The following is a 22,613-nucleotide window of genomic DNA, read 5'->3' as shown; positions in this document are numbered from 1 at the left end:
TTGACTGTATCCTTTGCCATGCAGAAGATTTTTATCTTGATGAAGTCCCCATAGTTCATTTTTGCTCTTGTTTCCCTTGACTTTAGACACATGTCTTGCAAGAAGTTGCTATGGCTGAGGTTGAAGAGGTTACTGTCAGTGTTCTCCTCTAAGATTTGATGGATTCCTGTCTCATATTTAGGTCTTTCATCCATTTTGAGTTTATCTTTGTGTATTGTGTAAGAGAATGGTCCAGTTTCATTCTTCTGCATGTGGCTGTCCAATTTCTCCAGGACATTTATTAAAGAGACTGTCTTTTTTTCCACTGGATATTCTTTCTTGCTTTGTCAAAGATTAATTGACCACAGAGTTGAGGGTCCATTTCTGGGCCCTCTATTCTGGTCTATCAATCTATGTGTCTGTTTTTGTGCAAGTACCATACTATCTTGATGATCACTGCTTTGTAATAGAGCTTGAAGTCAGGCATTGTAATGCCCCCAGCTTTGGTTTTATTTTTCGACATTCCCTTGGCTAGTTGGGGCCTTCTCTGGTTCCATACAAATTTTAAGGTGAACCCCTTTACACTGTTGGTGGAAATGCAAGCTGGTACAGCCACTCTGGAAAACAGTATAGAGGCTCCTCAAAAACTTAAAAACAGAACTACCTGAAAAACAGTATGGAGGTTCCTTGGAAGTGAAAAATAGCCCTACCCTATGACTCAGCGATTGCATGACTGGGCATTTACCCCCAAAGATACAGATGTAGTGGAAAGGGGCACATGCACTCCAATGTTCGCAGAAGTAATATTCACAACAGCCAAACTGTGGAAGGAGCCAAGATGTCTTTCAACGGATGAATGGATAAGGAAGATGTGGTTCATATATACAATGGAGTATTACTCAGCTATCAGAAAGGATAAAATCTTACCATTTACATCAATGTGGATGGAACTGGAGGGTATTATGCTATCTGAAATAACTTAATCAGAGAAAGATAATTATCATATGGTTTCACTCACATGTGGAATATAAGGAAAAGTACAGAGGATCATAGGGACAAGAGGGAAAACTGAATGGGAAGAAATCAAAGAGGGAGACAAACCATGAGAGAGTTTTAACTCTGTGAAACAAACAGGGTTGCAAAAAGGGAAGTGGGTGGGGGGATGGGGTAACTGGGTGATGGGAATTAGGGAGGACATGTGATGTGATGAGTACTGGGTGTTGTACACAACTGATCAATTACTGAACATTCATAAAAAATTGATGAGGGTGCCTGGGTGGCTCAGTCAGTTAAGCATCTGCCTTTGGCTCAGGTCATGATCCCAGGATCCTGGGATGGAACCCCAAATCAGGCTCCCTGCTCATCTGGAAGCCTGCTTTTCCCTCTCTCTCTGCCACTGCCCCCTTCTTGTGATCTCTCTCTTTCTCTGTGTCAAATGAATAAATAAAATCTTAATAAAAAAAAAAAAACCAACCCTGGAAATTTTCTAACTGATAAGAGTGTCTTTCTTATGAAGTGACTCATTGTGGGTCCCTACATAGCTTCAAGATTGGGTTGGAACTTCGGGTCCCCTCATCCTCCAAATATGGGCGAACCGGAGTTTAATCATATGGCCAATGATGTAATCAATCATACCTATGTAATGAAACTACAATAAAAATTCTGGACACTGAGGATTGGTGGAGGCTCCTCGTGGGCAAACACACTGATGTGATAGGAAGGTGATATGCCTTGAGTATAATGGGAGAAGCCACAGAAACTCTAAGATCCTCACAGATCCTTCCCTATGCATCTCAGCATCTGGCTGTTTCTGAGTTGTATCTTTAAAATAAAGCTGTAATTTTAAGTATAGTGCCTTCTTGGATTCTATGAGTCATTTGGGTGAATTATTAAACCTGAGAGAGTTGTGGGAATCCCTAAACTTGTAGCCACGTTGGTCAGAAGTGCAGGTGGCCAAAGTTCAGCTGGAATCTTAAGTAGGGGCAGACTTATGAAGAATTGAGCTCTTAAACCTATATAAGTCTGATGCCAAATCTGGGTAGTTACTGTTAGAATTGAATTGCAGCCCACCCTATTGCTGTGGGAAGAAAACCAAGGTTAAAAAGTAATGATCAAGGAAAAGCAAAGTACACAAGCATACATTGCGCATATTGTCGCCTAGGATTAGTACCTAGAGGGCAAGAAAAATGTATGCATTCTTAAAATATAAAAATGACAGGGCTCAGTATTCTTCAGTTTTACTTGATACATATCTACAAAGTATTTTTTCACACTGTTCCAAGAGTTATGAATTTTAGGGCTGCCATTCAAATTCAAGAGCCAACCTAATAGCCCATGTAATGTACAATGTTCTATTTTATGAAGGGAAAAGAAAAGTGTGAATCAGTAGTGAAAAGAACATTCAAGTTTATTTAATTATAGGTTAATTTTAATTTTGCATAGTTTTAGTTTTATGTTACACAGAATACATAAAACTGTCAAAGCAAGGGTCAATATTTTATTCTAAAATATTTTAAATGTTGTCAAATATAAAGTGGTTATAAAATTTAGCTTGATAGATTCAGATTTAAGATAAAATTTTAGATCTTTCAGATCAAAGTAGTGATTAAGGGGGTGCCTTGGTGTCTCAGTGGGTTAAGCCTCTGCCTGCGGCTCAGGTCATGATCTCAGGGTCCTGGGATGGAGGCCTGCATTGGGCTCTCTACTCAGCAGGGAGCCTGCTTTCCCCCCATACCCCCCCGCCTGCCTCTCTGCCTACTTGTGATCTCTCTCTCTCTGTCAAATAAATAAATAAATAAAATCTTTAAAAAAAGGGAAAAGAAGTGATTAAGTAGGAGCATAAATTTTGTAAAGATAACTATTCTCTGTAATTTGTAAAGATTCAAACTCTCCTTACAAAGGAAAAAATTCTTTCAGTCATTTATTAAATATTTAATAATTATATATATGTTAGGCAATGGGACTCTAATTAAGAATGAAAGTGTACTGTGAAGGAACACATTCTACTGTAAAAGAAAACCCATTAAGATGTCATTACTAAACAATGTAAGTCATACAATGACACACAAAATATTACAGAATCACATTTAAAAAAAGACTAGGTGGGGCGCCTGGGTGGCTCAGTGGGTTAAAGCCTCTGCCTTCAGCTCAGGTCATGATCCCAGGGTCCTGGGATCGAGCCCCGCATCGGGCTCCCTGCTCGTTGGGGAGCCTGCTTCCTCCTCTCTCTCTGCCTGCCTCTCTGCCTACTTGTGATCTCTGTCTGTCAAATAAATAAATAAAATCTTTAAAAAAAATAAATAAAATAAAAAAAGACTAGGTGAGTAATGGTGGAGGGGGTAGAGAAGGAGGGGCAAAGGTGTGAAGGAGGTAATATATGAACTGAGGTTTTTTTGTTTTGTTTTTTTTTTTTTAAGATTTTATTTTTAAGTAATCTCTACACACAGAGTGGGGCTTCAACTCACAATCCCAAGATCAAGAGTCCCATATTCTACTGATTGAGCCTGCCAGGCACTTGAGTATATGAACTGAATTTCAATGTTTAAGTAGAAGTTTACCAGATACAATTGAAGAGGAATGAGGATTAAGACAGAAGGAATGGCATATGAAAGGATATGACGCCAAAAGTGACCACCCTGCATTCTGGAAAGTTATGTAGTGCAGGAGAAAGAGGAGCTTGTGGGAGAGAAGTAAGAGATTAAGATAAAAAATAAAGGGCCAGAAAACAAAACTAAAGAGTATATAATGGGGATTTATTCATATTCATCTAATGTTTTTAAATAAACAAGCAAAAATGAAATGAGTCTTTAAAGTCTATACCTTAAAGAATATAATTTTTTATTTCTTAAATTATTTTTACTGTGCTAAAATGAACTGGCTAACTCATGTTAGTTGTTTAATTCTTGCAGCAACTAAAAAAAATTTTTCTAAGTAAGCTCTCTGCCCAACATGGGACTTGAACTCATGACTCTGAGATCAAAGATAACATGTTCTATCAACTGAGCCATTGAAATAAGACTAGATATTTTACCCTTTTAATGAATTCTTATTAGATGGCAATGTCTTATAAACATCTGATAACTAAACATTAAAATAACTCCATTAGAAATAGGCATTCACATGCATTGCCGTGGGAATGAAAATAGTTATAACTCTTTTGGAGAGCAATTTGGCAATACCTAAGAGAACCACATACACACTTATCCTTTGACCCAGCAGTCCCACTTGTAGGAATTTACCCTGAAAAAAAAAAAAAAAACAAAAAACAAAAACCCACCTCTAATAACATGAAAATATGAGTGCATAAAGTTATTCAATTAAAGATTGCTTTTAACTGCAAAATACTGGGAACAACCTAAATGCCCATATACAAGAGAGCGACTGAATAAACTCTGGTACATTCACACAGTGAAGTACAAAGCAGCTATTAAAAAAAGTGAGGACGGATTCTCTGAGCTGTTACAGAATAATTCCCAAGATGTAATTAACAACAACAAATAAGAGCTAAATGCAAAGAGAACCTGCAGTACACCACATTTCATGTAATAAAGAAGGGATATAAGAAAATAAGAAAATACACATGTTCCTTCTAATTTATGCTAAAAGAAATACAGGAATGTAAGCCAGAAACTAATGAGATTACCCACAGGGCAGAGAGTAGGTGGGAAGATTGAGAGAAGGAGGAAAGAAGGAGATGAGAAATGTCCTCGGGAGTGAGGAAGTTTTTTGTACAATTCTGGTGTTTAAAACCATATAAATGTTTCACATACTTAAAAAAAATTTACAGAATTTTGGGGAATCCTAATAGAATGCAAATAATAGTAAATGAACCTAACTGTAATTAAGTATCATAACCACCCTGAGGGATTGGGAGAAAAAAAGAACTAATCTAAGTCACCTAAAATAAGTATTTTGACTAATATATTCTAAAGCTAAAGACAAAAGAGCTATACACAAACAGTGAGGTCTAGTTCATAAATCTCTTTCACAGCAAGTATTAGTTATCTATTATTGCATGAGAAATTGCTCCAAAACTTACTGGCTTTAAACAACGAACACTTATCTCACAGATTCTATAGATAAGGAATCCAGGGCTAGCTTAGCTTTGGTGCCTCTTAATCAAAGTCTTTCCAAAGTCTTCCACCATGGCATGGGCCAGGCCTGCAGTCATCACAAGTTTAAGGGAGCATGTGCTTCAAACCTCATTCATATGGCTGTTGGTAGCTGTCAAGTCCTCCCTGACTACTGACGGGGGACATCAGCTCCTTGCTATGTGAGTCTGCTTTTAGAATTACTCAAAACATGGCAGCTTGCTTTCCCCAGAGTGAGAGTTCTAAGAGTGAGAACAAGAGAGGGAAAATGAGACAGAAGTCACAGTACTTTTGTAACATAATTTTGGAAATGACTATTATCACTTTTGCCAATGTCTTTTTTGTTATAAGTCACTCTACGTAGCCCCACAGGCAAGGAGAGGAGATAGACTGCCTATCACAGTCTGTCTTCTAGCCCACAATTCGTGTCCCTTCTACATGCAAAAATATACTCACCTTCTCCCAAGGGCAGTTTTGCAATTCTGAAACTACTTTATATATACTTTAGATCTGAGCAAATAAGTCATTAAACTGTAGATAATGAAAGCCAGGTTTCTTACTGCCAAAGAAAGGAAATATAAATAAGGAAAGAAGGAAGGCTAGCTTTAACCCTGTGTGCCGTTGGACTGCAATCTGAGGTATTATTATTATTATTTATTTTTTTAAAAAATATTTTATTTATTTACTTGACACAGAGAGAGATCACAAGTAGGCAGAGAGACAGGAGAAGCAGGCTCCCTGCCGAGCAGAGAGCTGGATGTGGGACTTGATCCCAGGACCCTGAGATCATGACCTGAGCTGAAGGTAGAGGCTTTAACCCACTGAGCCACCCAGGTGCCCCAATCTGAGGTATTATTATGGTGTCATTTTTTTCCTTTTTTTTTTTAAATTTAAATTCAATTAGCGAACATATCATTAGTTTTTGGTGTAGTGTTCAATGACTCATTAGTTGCATATAACATCCAGTGCTCATCATATCACATGCCCAGGAGTCAAGATTCTTTCATGGTTTGTTTCCCTCTCTGATTTCTTCCCATTCAGCTTTTCCTCCCTTCCCCCATGATCTTCTGTGCTATTTCTTATATTCATGTTTTGTAACATAAATAGAGCTACAGACAGGCGGATAGATACAGATGTGTATATTCGTATATACGTATTTCTTAGATCTGTTTGTTGAGAGGACCCAGAATTAAAGATAACCAACCAGTAGCACTGAGCACATCTAGTTTCCAGCTCTTGGTTTCTTAATGTCAGTTGCTAATAAATCAGTCTCCAAGGAACCAGGACTCTACAAAGAAACGGATGATTCCAGAGCTGAGACAAAGAAAATACAAGATGAACTTGGAATGAATTGTGGTACAAGAAAGTAAAGTGCTCAAAAATTAATGAGGGTACATCAAAAGAACAGAGGAGCCAACATGAAGAAGCTCCCAGTGCCCAAATCCGGACAACTGGAGGAACAATACAATGACTGCAATGGATTATAACCCATAGAATAAAATAAATATCCCTAAATTGTAAGTTAAGAAATTAATAACTGGGGGAGAAGGTACAGCACAGAAAAATCACCTTACACACACAAAAAAAATCATGATTTGGCAATACCACAATGATTACTAGAGGCAAGAATCATCAGATGCTAAAAGTAGTGGGTAAAATATAATGAAAGAACAAAATATTTACATACCCTTTTGTATTTTCCAGTAGGATACTTATTAAATTACAAAAGGAAAAATAACCTTAAAGTACATAAACTGGGTCAACATCTCCTTAACCAAGTGATCAAAATTAATGTGACCAGTAATGAGAAATGTAGAAATTTTGATATACAGTATGAAAAAAGACACAACAACATTTCTGAGATATTCTTGCCAAAAAAGCATTAGTTAGAGGAAATATTAGTCAATCCTACATTTAAGGACATTCTATAAAATAACTGGCCAGTACTCTTCAAAAGTGTCATGGTAAAAAAAAAAAAAAAAAAAAAAAAAAAAGAGTGTCATGGTCACAAAAGACAAAGAAAAACCAAGGGGTGTTCTAGATTAAAGAGACCAAGGAAACGTTAAAAGCAATCTAGGATTCTAGGTTGGGTCTGAATCAGAAAAAGGACAGTAGGAATTTTCCAAATACGAACATTTTATATAACTACTGTAGAATCATCAAAGTTCAGAAATGACTGTTGATAAAATACTATTACTAACTTACAGAACTTATTTAAATTTTGCTAATTATCCTCCTAACATCAAAGAGCAAAGGCACAGAAAAAAGTTAAGCTGAATCCAAAACCAGATTTTCTGATTAAAGTCCAGGGTTCCTTCAAATGTCATATAAATTTAGTTTTTATGTATAAGGATAAGTCAATTTCATTTAATAATTTTAATAAGACATTTAAGAATGAATTAAATAAGAATTTTCAATATTTACTCATTACCTTTAAATCATGGCATACTAGACAGATGATATTATAATAGTCAAAAATTTTTAATATAGTAACTAAAATAATCAAATATACAAGAAGACTAATTGAAATACTGAGTAACATGGTATGTATGGCATTAGATAAAATATGATTATCTCCAAAAGCAATTTAAGCTATTTCAGATTACTGGGTTTTTTTTTAAACCAATAATGGACGGTAGTCTGGGAATGACTAAAAACCGTCCTCTTTGGAGAGGCAATGGAGTTGGCAAGGGGACAGAGAGAAAGGGAGTAAGAAAGAAGGGTATACTGGTGGGGATCAGAAGAGAAAAGGAGAAAAAGAGTTAAGTAGATAGAAAGGAAGAGAGATGTAAATCACATAGGTACAAAGCCTTTGGCTCTTTCTGAATCCTTCCAATAGCATATCTTTACAACATGCTACTGACATTAGGAATCCCCCTTGTGCTACAGTGAATCCTTCTTTCCCCAGACCAGGAAAATATATCAGAAAGACCCTAAGGAGAAAGTTAAATCCAGGAACTAAACAGTGATCTTATGATGCACAGTCCTGTCTTAATTGAAATTTCATTATCCTCAGCAGGAGATATAAATATGTCAGAATTTTATAAGAACACCATAAGTTTTTATTTATTTTTTTGAAGGGGTTATGTATCTTCTCTGAAAACATCTCTTTCTACCTGCCTTGACTGATCTTGTAACAACCGTGGATTTTGTCTATATCAAAGGCTCCTCTCACTGCTTTCAGCAAAAAAAGAGGAATGGAATGATCTGTATGAACAGTCTCAGGAAGGTGACTTCCACTTTTCCGTGGAAGAAACAAGGCACTTCTGTATACCTAAAAGGGTAGCATTAACATTAACATTTTAGATTACCCACATTCATGATGGGAATACCTCGAAACAAGGAAAAAAAAGACCATTTCTTCTATTGTCAGAATATGGATCTGGTGAGAGGCTGGCTCTCTGCAAATGTTTGAAAATCATGTGTCTTAAGGACTTAGATTTGACAAAAAGATATAAAAATTAAAAAAAAGAAATTCTCTTAGAATAAAATATAAATAAACTTGAGAGACAAAGAACTTCCAAAAATTAAAAATAATAACTTTACAAAGAACAGAAATTTTCCTAACCAAAGAAATTATCTGAGTGAAGATGCATTCATGTGTAGCACTTATCATATTTGGCACACATAGTTTATACATTTACATAGATTTTCATATTGAAGTAGCAAATATCTTCTATTTTACAGATGTACCCAAACTGACAAAATACTTAAGATAAAAAAGAGTTTATCAAAGGTAATTACAATTAAAAGCACTATTGTTGCTTTTAAATTATTATCTGTTGTCACTTAAAGAAGAATCAATGGCTATTAGATTAAAATTGATTTAACAATGTAAACAATAAATACCAACAAAATCCCTACACCACCCACCAGATGGGTAAACAGAACAGAAAAATCTAACCTATTCCATCTGGTTCGGTAAAAATATTTTAAGAGTTTACTTATAAGGAGACACAGTCATTAGTCAGGTTTAGAAAACATGGGCTCAAATACCTAAAGCCAATTTTACATTTCTTTCAAAATGTCCTGACACATTCTTCCAAAGTAGAGTTCCTGTTTTGGTTGCGTATCACTGTCCTAAGGAGATTGAAGAGCTACTCAACAACACCACAACCACATCAACAAACTGCAGAATTATGATCACTGTTTAGTGACTCATTCTTTGATAAAATAGATACATTTTTTTTTTAAAGTCAAATCATCACTTAGGAAAGAGTAATTTTAGTTTTCCTGGTCTATATTAGACATTTTTAATATGGCGAATCCTATGTAGGGTCAAGAGGTTTAAAATGGACTTCCCAGCAAGATAATGTATAAATAAAATGGGAAAATTGCCAGCAAAAGGACTGATGAAGCAGAGTAATATATAATCTTTATAAATAGAAATCATCTGTGAGGCTCAAAATACTAGGTATATGAGAGTGAGTTTTATCTAAAATGTTATCATTCTTAATCTGTCTCAAATAATTAAACTGAATTCTTCTGCCCGATTTTCAAGCTGTATTTTATTATTTAAACTATCTTAAAGTGCATTGTATGGGTGACGGGACGTTTCACAGTGGAATTAAGTGGTAATTTTTGACAAAGCAGTTATTATCATGAGATAATTGACCTTATTTGAGAGTTAAGCATCCTGAGGCAAAGTTGAGTGTACTTAATCCTGGCAGGTTAATTATCTAGTGATTATGGAGCCTTGAAAGGTATTACTCTTAAGAACCATTTGCAAAATGACACTATTCAAAAAAAACTTCTTAATTTAATAAAAATGAAAAACAAGAATAATCAAGTTCTTTAGTCATGTATTGCTAGATAATGACTACAAAGCAGCTTGCATTAGCAGGCATCAATGGATATAATTACCTGCATGTAGAAAGTTCTTTATTAAGCTGATTACACGTGGTTCCAGCTAACAAATGTCTGTTGCTGAAGGGAAATATTTTAAACTTTGACAATGTCAAAAAATAAAAGAAAAATACAATATCACATTTAATGAAGTTCTATACTAGAGTAATTTCAAAACTACCTTAACAAGAAATTGTTAAATTCAGGCATGCTGTTTAAAAGTACAAAATGCAGCATAACAGGGCACCAAAACATTTTGAGGTAAAGAGAAATTTGTTTCTATGCCTTTCTGAATGTCAGTTAAAAGTAAACCACGCAGGGGCGCCTGGGTGGCTCAGGGGGTTAAAGCCTCTGCCTTCGGCTCGGGTCATGGTCCCAGTGTCCTGAGATCGAGCCCAGCATCGGGCTCTCTGCTCAGCAGGAAGCCTGCTTCCTCCTCTCTCTCTCTCTGCCTGCCTCTCTGCCTACTTGTGATCTCTATCTGTCAAATAAATAAATAAAATCTTAAAAAAAAAAAAAGTAAACCACGCAAATCAAAATCACAAAGAGATGTTACTTCACATTCATTAGGATGGCTACTGTCAAAAAAAGGGGAAAATTCTGTTAGGAAGGATACAGAAAAACTGGAACTACTATGCTTTGCTGGTGGGAATGGAAATGGGGCAGCTGTGGTGGAAAAGAATTTGGTGGTTCCTCAAAAAGTTAAACACAGAATTACGATCATACAATCTGCCAATTCCACTTCTAGGTAAATACCTAAAAGTCCTGAAAGCAGGTACTCGAACACATGCTTGTACAGCAGTGTTCACAGCAGCATGATTCACAAAAACCAAAAGGCAAAAATAAACGGAATGTCTATTAACAGATGACTGAATAAACAAAGACAAAAGTCTGATACATGTTCTATGGATAAACACGGAAAACATTAAGTAAAGGTGAAATAACAAAAACATAACTGTTGTATGATCCTACTTAAAAGAGGAACCTAGAATAGGCAAATTTAGAGATAATATAATAGTGGTTATCAGATATGTGGGGAGTTGTTTAATATGTACAGAGCTTCTGCTTGGGATGATGAAAGGTTCAGAAAATGGATAGTGATGCTGGTTGCACAACAGTGTGGGTGTATTTAATGCTACTGAATTGTACACTTAAAAATGGTAAATTTTCTGTTGTGTGCTTTTTACCACAATGAAAGAAAAGAAAGAAAAAAGTAAATTTTATCACTTAATAACTATACTTTGTTTTTAGCATGTTAATGCAGCAACGGATTCCTGTGGACATTTCTACTTTGTGTCTGGATTGCCTAACCAAATATTTTCAGACATTCCCTGGAGAAGAACATCATTTTCCTTGCACAAATCAGATAAAAGAAATAGGATGAGACATGGGAAAAAAGTAGCTTAAAAGTTACTACAGTTGAGCCTGTAACATTAACAATGAAAAAAGAATAGTTACCTAAAATTAAATATGGTAGGCATTTTATTTTAGGTTTCAGAACAAGGGCTTTGCTGATTTAGAATAAAACTGGTCAGTGTTACTGAATATTAGAATATGTGAGAAAATGAATCCTTAGGTTTTTAAAAAAACATTTTAAGTTCTAAGGAAAAAATTAAGAATCATTTAGTATTTTTATATAATCCCCTTACTTTACACATCAGGAAATTAAAGGAATAGTAGTTGACTAATAAATCAACAAGTTGGTTAAAATAAGGAAAAATTTATATATTTTATTTATTTATAAATATATATCATTTGCTAATATTTAAAGTAGGGTTAAAACTTTGCATGTGTATCTGCTAACTGATATTCTATAATCTTTCTTATAGAACCAAACCCGTAATTCGTAGTTTCTGATTTCCAGTTTAAGTTTCTTCAAACCAGAGTGAAAATTTGTAGATATTTATAAAGCTACTCCCAAGTGGTACGTATTTACAGCTTTTTGCTTCTTTTAATATTTTATAATTTTCATGCCATTGTCTAATTCAAGAGCAACTTTTTAAAGCAATTTATTGAATTTTGTACCCTGATTTAACTCATTAAGCAAGTCCTCATTTCATTTGTACTCACATTTTATCAGATTATATAATAACTAAATAATAATGAAGACAAGCTGCATTAAAAATGTTTACGGGCAAATAAATTGACTTTTTGTAAACAAAGAACATTGTGGGAAGAGAAGGTGGTCTACCAAAGAATAGCCTAATACCCACGAGTTCTCCCTCATTTACCTGTAACTACTCGTTATGTTTTACCAAGGGAATGATGTGTGCATGTTATCTAAGCAAGCTAGTTAGGTAAAACTTAATTAAATGGAGGAATAAGATCAGCATTCCTAACAACACTATCAGTACCACCTAACATACACTGAGTACCTTCTACAAGTAAAGCTGAAACTTTAAATGCATTAGAAAATTAGCCACAGATTGTGTATATTAAATAATTTTTTTATGATTTTATTTATTTACTTGAGAGAGAGAGAGAGAACATGAGTGTGCAAGAGCGCAGACTGGGGTGGGCGAAAGGGAGACTCCCCACTGAGCAGGGAGCCTGACGCTGGGCTCAACTTGCTCCCAGGGCCCCTGGGATCATGACCCAAGCTGAGGGCAGGTACTTAACCCACTGAGCCACTCAGGTGCCCCTAAATGATGGTTTTTGTGGAAAACATTTGTAACTTTAAAGCATTACTCAGTGGTGGGGTATGATAAGTTTTAATAGTCTATGAGATTAAAACAAAACTCAAGACTATCACTTCTCCTTTGGCTTGATAATACCATTGAAATACAAGGAAATTTTTCATAGAAATAACAAATTTGATACAGGGTCAATAAAAAAATTAATTGGTACTTAATTCATTTTGACATTGATTCTTTGGAACTTATTATGTGAGTGACTTGATTAATTTTTACTACTTTTAAATTTCTATAAATAGAACCACACAGTATATATTTTTTAAAAATTCTGATATAATTTTTGAGACATAATTATCATATTATAATCTGCACAAATTCAAAGTGAATAAGTAGATAGGTGTTGACACATGGATCAAGTCCTGAAACCATAACCACAATCAAGGTAAGGAACATATCCATTACTTCCAACATTTTCCTAACGTCTGTTTGTGTGATCATTGCCTTACAGTACATATCTATCCCTAGGCAACCATGGATCTACTCTGTCACTACAGATTAGTTTCAATTTTCTAGAATTTAAGTAGAATCAAACAGAGTGAACTATTGCCTGGCATCTCATCTTTCACTCAGCATATATATTCCAAGATTCATCTATGTAGGTGTATGTATAAATAGTTCACTTCTTTTATAGTTGAGTAGTATTCTACTGTATGGATACCTAACAATTTGTTTATCCAGTCACCAGTTGATGGACATTTGGATTCTTTCCAGACATTGGATATTACAATTAAAACTGCTATGAGCATTTGTGTATGTCTTTGTATGAACATACGCGTTCATTTCTCTTGGGTAAACACCTACAAGGGAATAGCAAGGTCATATGGTGGTTGTATATATAACTTTCTAAGAAACTGGAGAACTATTTTCAAAGCATTTGTACTATATTGTTTTCTCACCAGGATATGACAGTTCTAACTCTATACTTTGCCAATATTTGCCAGGGTCACACTTTTTAATTTTGGACACTCAAAGAACTATACAGTTGTATGGGCTGAAGTTTGCTTTTTTGGATATGGATATTCAAAAAAGCATGATTTGTTAAAAGGACTATTCGGGCACCTGGGTGGCTTAGTCGGTTAAGTGTCTGCCTTCGGCTCAAGTCATGACCCCAGGGTCCTGGGACCGAGCCCCATATTGGGCTCCTTACTCATCAGGAAGCCTGCTTCTCCCACTCCCTCTGTTTGTATTCCCTCTCTCGCTGTGCTGCTCTCTGTTAAATAAATAAAATCTTAAAAAAAAAAAAAACAACAACAAAAAACTATTCCCCATGGAATGACCTCTGAAACTTTCTTGAAAACTCAATTATGGGTCTATTTATGGACTATCCCTTTCGTTACATGATCTATTTGTCTATCTTTAGGCTCATGACACATTGTATAGCTTTATATTAAGTCTTGAAATCATGTAGTAGTAAAGGTCCTCTGATTTTTTTTTTTTTCTTTCAAAGTTGGCCTGGCTGGTCTAGTCTAGTCCAGGACTTTTCCATATGAATTTTAGAATAAGTTTGATGACTTCTACTGAAAAAAAAACTGCTGGGATTTTGATTAAATTATGTACATACACCAATTTGAGAACTGACACTTAACAACAGTCTTAAAATCCATGAACATGCTATTTCTTTCCATTTAATTCTTCATTTGCTTTCTCAACAGGTTTTGTAGTGTTTAGTATACATACACTTTGCACATCTTTTCTCAGATTTATTCCAAAGTCATACATTTTTATGATATCAGAAATAATATTTTTATTTTTTATTTATTTTTTAGTTTTATTTAAATAATCTCTACACCCATGTGGGGCTTGAACTCACAACCCTGAGATCAAGAGTAACATGCTCCTCCAACTGAGTCAGCCAGGAGCCCTGGTATCAGAAACAGTATCATAAAAATTAATTAATTAATTGATTGTTATTTATTTATTTCTCTCAGGGAGACAGAAAATTCCAAGCAGACTACCTGCTGAGCACAGAGCCTGATGCAGGACTCTATTCCATGACCCTGAGATCATGACCTGAGTTGAAATCAAGAGCTGGACGCTTGACTGACTGAGCCCCCAGGCATCCCAGAAATAGTATTTTTAAATATCAATTTCTTAGTGTTTGCTGTTAATATATAAAAGTAAAATTGGTTTTTGTATGTTTATCTTGTATCCCACAACCTTGCTAAACTCCCTTAGTTGTAATAGCTTTCTGCAGATTTTATAGAATTAAAAAAAAACCACAATGGTGTTTGATAACATAATTTTACTTCTTCCATTCTAATCTGGATTTTTTTATGCCTTACTGGCACTGCGCAATGTTGAATAGAATTGGAGAGTTTTGTTTTGTTTCTCTTATAAGGAAAATATTCAGTCTTTCATCACTAAGTATGATGTTAGCTGTATATTATTTGTGAATGTCCTTTGTTGGATTGAAGAAGTTTTCTATTACTATTTTGAAGGCTTTTATCAGGAGAGGATGCTGGATTTCATCAAATCTGTCTCTATTCAGAAGATTATGTTTTCTTAGTTTTATTAAGGTGGATTATATTGATTGATTTCTGCATTCCTGGTCATGGTGATTATCCTTTCCATATATTGTTGTGTTTGATTTGCTAAAATTATCTTAAGAATTTTTGCATTTATTTTTATAAGGGATATTAGTCTGTAGCTTTTTAATTCTTTGTTTGATTTTTGGTACTACTTCTTCTTCAATAGTTTGGGATAGTTTGTATTGAACTGTTACTATTTCTTCCTTAAATTTGTGCCAGAATTCAACACAGCAGCAATCTGGTGCTTGGACTTCCTTTGTGGGAAAGGTTTTAAGTAAAAATTCAATTTCTTTAATAGGTAACCTGAATAGCCCTATTTCTATTTCTTCTTGAGTGTGCTTTGGTACTGTATGTTTTTCAAGGAATTTATCCATTACATACAGGCTGTCAATTATACTGGAATAACATCGTTAGGAGAAGAACCACAGTATCTTCTACTCTAGTCTAATTTGCCCCATTAGCGTTCTGAGTACTCTATCTGGAGCCCCGTGAATTATGAGGTTATTCACTCTGGCTCACAGAACAAGAATGATTACAGGTTCCACATGCACTCTGAAGATTAGTCCCTCTAATCTTTTCAGGTGGTTCTCAGCCTTCACTAGTTTCCTGACAAATATGCACTGATTAGTTCTCAGCTGAAGATTTGGGTGGGACTCTGCAAATCTGTGTTGTCTGTCTATGCAGCTCTTTTCTCTCTGGTACTCTGACTTGCAAACTCCAGCTGTCCAGCTGTTAGATTTCCTGAATTTTTAGCTCCCATCTCCTCAGTTCAAAAAAGACTACCAAGGGGCGCCTGGGTGGCTCAGTGGGTTAAGCCTCTGCCTTCGGCTCAGGTCATGATCTCAGGGTCCTGAGATCGAGCCCCGCATCAGGCTCTCTGCTTGGCGGGGAGCCTGCTTCCCCCTCTTTCTCTGCCTGCCTCTCTGCCTACTTGTGATTTCTCTCTCTCTCTCCCTGTCAAATAAATAAAATCTTAAAAAAAGACTACCAAGAGGGTCTCCCTCTTTGTGCTGTGGCCTGACAAAGGGAGAGATTCCAGGACCTGGGATCATGACATGAGCCAAAGGCAGATGCTTAATGGATGGAGCCAACCAGGTGCCCCAATAAGCACAGATTTGATTTTTGTTTGGGGGGTGAGGGGCAGAAAGAAACATAAAACCATCATATATGTTTTCTCTGAGGAATATATTTTACACTTCATTGCATTTTAAGATTTTATTTATTTATTGGGGCGCCTGGGTGGCTCAGTGGATTGGAGCCTCTGCCTTCGGCTCAGGTCATGATCCCAGAGTCCTGGGATCGAGCCCCACATAGGGCTCTCTGCTTGGCGGGGAGCCTGCTTCCACCTCTCTCTCTCTGCCTGCCTCCCTGCCTACTTGTGATCTCTGTCTGTCAAATAAATAAATAAAATCTTAAAAAAAAAGATTTTATTTATTTATGTATTTGTCAGAGAGAGAGAGAGAGAGAGCGAGCACAAGCATGCAGAGAGAGAAGCAGGCTCCCCGCTGAGCAAGGAGCCCGATGTGGGACTTGATCCCAGGACCCTGGGATCATGACCTGAGCCGAAGGCAGTGGCTTAACCAACTGAGCCACCCAGGCATCCCTCCATTGCGTTTTAGAAATAAAAGTCCCTTCTTCTCATGGACCTAAAGATAGTTGATGATTACTAAAGTATTCAAGGAGAACAATGAGAGATGATATTAAAGAAAACAATGCCACAGTTGCTTTTTATATTCAATATGCAATCATTTACATTTATCCTTATTAAATTTCACCACTCAACTGATATTTCCAGCCTATTAAAGTTTCAAAAGTCTCATTTTGACATCAACTTACTTGATATTTGTTAAAGTATTGAATTATTTGCGTTCTCTGCATTTGCATTATCTGCAAATACAGCTTTATCTGAATCACTGATAGCTGAGCAAAGTTCAGAGTAAACACTGAAGCATAGCACTAGAAAACTATTTAATTATCAGCAGAAATTTTGAGACTGGTTCAACAAAATACCAAATACATCTAACTGCCCTGTATCTAATATTTATTATCCTATAATCCATATCATGACAGATGGTCTCAAATATACTATACATCCATTGTTTACTGGTCTGCCATAATAGGTACTACATATCTACTGAAACAAATTCAAATGAATACTAATTACACCAACAAAGTAAAAAGCTATCCTGACGTGACTTGTAGCTTATAATTTTATATCTTTCTCTTCTAGGTGGGGAAAAACGATTTCTTTAATTATCTATACTATATATAGATTATAATAGCATAATATCTTTACTATTCTATAAGTTCTAGTCTAACTTTACTGGTTTGTAGAATCAATCATTTCAACAATGTGGCAAAATATATATAAGACAAAATTTTACCATTTTAAGTGTTCAATTCAGTGACATTAACTACATTCATAATGTTGTGCAACATCACCATTATCCATTTCCAGACTTTTTTTGTTATCCCAAATAGAAGCTTTGTACCCATTAAGCATAACTGCCAATTCCCTCTTTCCTGCAGGGCCTAGTAACCATTATTCGACTGTCTGTCTCTATGAATTTAACTATTCTGGGCACCTCATGTAAGTGGAGTCCTTATAGGAAAATCCAGAAGTTGTGTATGGCTTATTTCACTTAACGTAATATTTGCAAAATTTATTCATCTTGTATTATGTATCAGGGCTTCATTTCTTTTTAAGGCTGAATAATATTTCATTTTACGTACGTACCAAATTTTATCTATTCATTTGGCTATTGGAAATAATGCTGCCATAAATATTGGCGTACAAGTATTTGAGTCCCTGCTTTCAGGACTTCTGGATATATACCAATTAGGAGAACCGCTGGATGATATGGTAATAATTGTTTGACATTTTGAGGAACCACCAAATTGTTTTCCACAGCAGCAGCACCATTTTACCTTCCAATCACCAATGCAAAAGGGTTTCAATTTCACAACCTCCTTGGCAATACTTTTTTTCCCCTCTAAATTTTTAAAAACCACCATCCTAAGGTGTATCAAGTGGTATCTCATTTTGGTTTTTAAATGCATTTCAGTAATGATTAGTGATGGTAAGCATCTTTTCATGTGCTTATTAGCCAATTATATATCTTCTTTGGAGAAATGTTTATCGAAGTCCTTTGACAATTTATGAACTGGGTTGTTTCCTTATTGAGATATATATTCTGGATGTTAATCCCTTATCAGATACATCATTTGCAAATACTTCCTCTCACTCTGTGGGCTTTCTTTCTTTTTTTAAAGATTTTAATAATTTATTTGAGAGACCATGAGAGAGGAGAAGGTCAGAGGGAGAAGCAGACTCCCTGTGGAGCTGGGAGCCCGATGTGGGCCTCAATCCTGGGACTCCGGGATCATGACTTGAGCTGAAGGCAGTTGCTTATCCTACTGAGCCACCCAGGTACCCACTCCATGGCCTTTCAATTTATTATTTTTTAAAGTTTTATTTAAATTCCCATCATTTAACATACAGTGTAATATTAGTTTCACGTGTGCATTATATAGTGATTCAACACTTCATAGAATGAATTGGAAATTTTCCTTCCTTTTCTGCTTTTTTGAATAGTTTGAGAAGAATAGGTATTAATTTTTCATTAGCTTTTATTTTTTTTAAAGATTTTATTTATTTATTTGACAGAGAGAGAGAGAGAATGAGACAACAAGCAGGGGAAGGGACAGAGGGAAAACCAGGCTCTCCACCAAGCAGGGAGCCTTAAATGGGGCTCGATTCCAGGACCCAGGGATCATGCCAAGCTAAATGCAGACACTTAACCACTGAGCCACTCAGGCACCCCTTAACTTTTCTTTAAATGTTTAGTAAAATTTGCCTGTGAAGCCATCTGGTCCTGGACTTGTTTGTTGGAAGATTTTTTTTTTTTTAAGATTTTATTTATTTATTTTTTGACAGACAAAGATCACAAGTAGGCAGAGAGGCAGAAAGAGAGAGAGGAGGAAGCAGGCTCCCTGCTGAGCAGAGGGCCTGATGTGGGGCTTGATCCCGAAGGCAGAGGCTTTAACCCACTGAGCCATCCAGGCACCCCTGTTGGAAGTTTTTTGATTACTGATGCAGTTTCCTTGCTTGTTATGGGTCTGTTCAAGTCTTCTACTTCTTCCTGTTTCAGTTTGGTAGTTTATATGTTTCTAAGAATTTATCCCCTTCTTTAAGGTTGTTCAATTTGTTGGCATATAGTTTTTCATCATATCCTAATTGTTTGTATTTCTGTGGTGTTGGCTGTTATTTCTCATTTGTGATTTTTTTATTCACGTCCTTTCTCTCTCCTTTTTGATAAGCTTGACTAGAGGTTTATCAATTTTATTAATTTTTTTCCAAAGAACCAGCTCCTGAGCTGTTCTTTTTTTTTTTAAGTTTCTATATCATTTACTTCTCTTCTAACCTTTATTATTTCCTTCCTTCTGCTGGCTTTAAGCTTTACTTTTTTGATAGTGTCCTTTGATGCACAAAAGTTTTTAATATTGATCAAGTCCAATTCTTTTTTCTTGTTCTTGCTGAGCATTTGGAGTTTTTTTTTTTTGTTTTTTTTTGTTTTTTTAAGTGAAGACCATTTTCATATCATCAGCATTTTCTGCAAACCCAATAATCTGTACCTCTGTTTTTTTCTATTCTTCTAAATCTATGCCAAACTTCTAGAATTATTCTCTGGTTCTATACATGCTTTCCACCTTTTTTTACACATGTTTAGTGGATGTGAGTTTTTTTTTTTTTAGATTTTTCAAATTTATCTTGAGAGAAAGCACACGTGCACACACAAGTAGGGGGAGGGGCAGAGGGAGATGGAAAATCTCCAGCAGACTGTGCTGAGCGTGGTGCCCCATTTGGGCTCTATCTCACAAACCTGAGATCATGACCTGAGCTGAAACCAAGAGTCAGATACTTAACAGACTGAGCCATGCACACACCCAAATGTGAACTCTAATTAGAGAATTTTCTGTGTGTTCTGCAATGTTTTGTTTTTAAGACTCCTCCCCATTTTCTTCCTAATTGTGGTCATTTGATATTATAAAGTCACAGCTGAAGTTTTGATGGTATTCAATTCTCTCAAGTTATCTCTAATTCTAAAGTCTCATTCTCTGGAATGATACTTATCTTTTTAAAAGTTTTAAAGATTTGTCTTTTTTTTTTTTTTTTTAAGATTTTACTTATTTATTTGACAGAGCGAGAGGGAACACAAGCAGAGGGAGTGGGAGAGGGAGAAGCAGGCTTCCCACTGAACAGGCAGCCTGATGGGGGGCTCGATCCCAGGACCCCAGGATCATGAACTGAGCCAAAGCCAGACGCTTAACGACTGAGCCACCCAGGTGCCCCCCAAATTTGTCTTTTTAAAGTACAGAGCATATATTTAAGTATTGCTGTTTGATATTTCCTGACTACAAAGAACTCTGAGTTCAAATATCAACTTCTCCTACGGATTCTTAGAACAACATACTGATGACCAATTCGTTCATGTTATTTTAAAAGGTCAGATTAGCACTTTTACTAGTTACTTCCTTTTTCCTTCAGAAAATAAAACCAGCAATAAAGGAAATGTGAAATGTAAATTTTAATCAAATGAGACTTCTAGCAGATACTCAGTAGTTCAAGGCCATTACCACTATTTCTTGCCATTATGTCAGTTTGTAAATCATCAAGAATGTAGCATTTCCTTCAAAGTGTCTTTGAAGATATTCATACCATATTATTTCTACAAATCACAGAGGTGATCTCATAAATTATGTTGAGGTTAAATTTATGTTATTCTATTCAGACAACACAGTTATCTTATTTGGATACAAAATCTGTGAGCATAATCAAACTGTGTTATAATGATATAATTTGAATCAAAATGGACTTCTGGGAGAGTACAACATGTTCACTTTACACATAAAGACCCTAAGAATCATGAAAGTAAGGGATACTGCTAAAGTCACAAAAAGATATACTGAAGGTATTTTTTTTTTCTGTTTCATGGATGTTTAATGTCTACAGGTTAAACAGAAGCTATAAATACTATGTGAGCAAAAAAATTACTTTCCACTAATTTAGAATAAAAGAAAGTATAATCTTGGTAAAAATGAAAAGCTGTGAAAGTTTTAACAAACCCCATTTTATCACCTTCAAATACAGCATACAAATATTAGCAAAAATCATATTAATAAACAAATTTAATACAAATTATAATACACCAATATCTACTCAAAATTTAGGCTCACACTTTTTATAGTTAAATTCATAAAACATTAATTTTAGACCAAAGGCCCCTTACCTTATTAATCCATGAAAATTTCAGGGGAAAACATTTAACTGGTCAGAAGACAAATCAGTTGATATGAAAGGATAAGGTGACAGGTTGATTGAAAAGGGTGACAGAAATGACTTTTTTCTTGATTCTAGTCATGGCTACATGTCAGGCATGCATTTGCAAAAGCTCACAGAAATGTACATTAAAAAGAGTTAATTTTACTTTATGCAAATTATAAACCTCAATAATCTAACATTTTAAAAAACCAATTTTTTTTAATTTGAAAGAAAGGTAGTATATACTGAAGGAAATACGAAAAATATTGAATCAGAGGTCCAAACTGAGGCAGCTTTGTTTTGTAATTTTCAATTATATTTATGCAAATATTTCAGTTTTTATCTCTAAACTTACACATAAACCAAAAAAACAACCCCCAACCCAAAAAAAAAAAACAGAAAAAGACCACTTTTTTTTTTAAAAAAGTAACTCACCGTCTCATTTCCAAAAAGTATGTCAATATAAGGCATAACTTTCATCAATGATTCCTTGTAGAACTGACTAATAAATGGTGCAGACAAATTCAAAGTGAAAATTCTGTTGTTTTCAGAAGCATGTTTAGCCACTTTTAATACCGACTCTGGGGAAACTGTAAGAAAAAAGCCCTGGATAAAGAAAAAAAGGAGAGGAAATTAAAAATGCCATCTCCACAGAGTCATTCTTGGTCGGAATAAAAGATACCTATAAAAAATGCAAACATCTATATAATACAAACTTTAAAATACAATTATAAAATGCAAGGGAGAAAACAGCAGCATTTGATTAGAAGAAAAATCTATCATATGAGTACAATATACTTGGTATGTGCCATTATGCTAGAGTATAACACATTACTTATTTCATATTAGATTTGTATACTCAACACTGAAAGAATTCTGGGAATCCACATAAGAAAAAAATATTTCAAAGGTCTCATTTAAGACAATAATTACATTTAAATTACGGAAATAGTAATGAAGTCAGATTGGATCTTTTTATCTTCTTATAAATAGTTTGGATTCTTAAAAGGGACATACTATTTATTAAAAAGTGAAATTAGTTTAGAAATGAAATTAGTTCATTAAAATCATAGCTTGTTAACTTATGCCTAAAATGAATTTAGAAAGATTCTGAGTTGAAATTTTCAAATACTGAGAAAATAATTCAGTGATAATA

At 35.1% G+C, this 22,613-nt stretch overlaps 1 protein-coding gene across 3 annotated transcripts in view; it reads right to left on the bottom strand.

Annotated features, from left to right (window-relative positions):
* Positions 1-22,613, bottom strand: part of ADK (adenosine kinase) — a 534,854-nt gene that overhangs the window by 150,353 nt on the left and 361,888 nt on the right. For all 3 annotated transcript variants that reach the window (XM_047701923.1, XM_047701925.1, XM_047701924.1), the window contains one exon: positions 21,893-22,063. In XM_047701923.1, the coding sequence (XP_047557879.1) occupies positions 21,893-22,063 (171 nt within the window). The remainder of the gene's footprint in view (positions 1-21,892; positions 22,064-22,613) is intronic.

Source organism: Lutra lutra, chromosome 14 (genome assembly GCF_902655055.1).
Source record: "Lutra lutra chromosome 14, mLutLut1.2, whole genome shotgun sequence".
In the NCBI taxonomy this organism is placed as follows: domain Eukaryota; kingdom Metazoa; phylum Chordata; class Mammalia; order Carnivora; family Mustelidae; genus Lutra; species Lutra lutra.
Note: the sequence above shows the minus strand (reverse complement) of the source record. Positions and strands in the feature narration are given on the sequence as shown.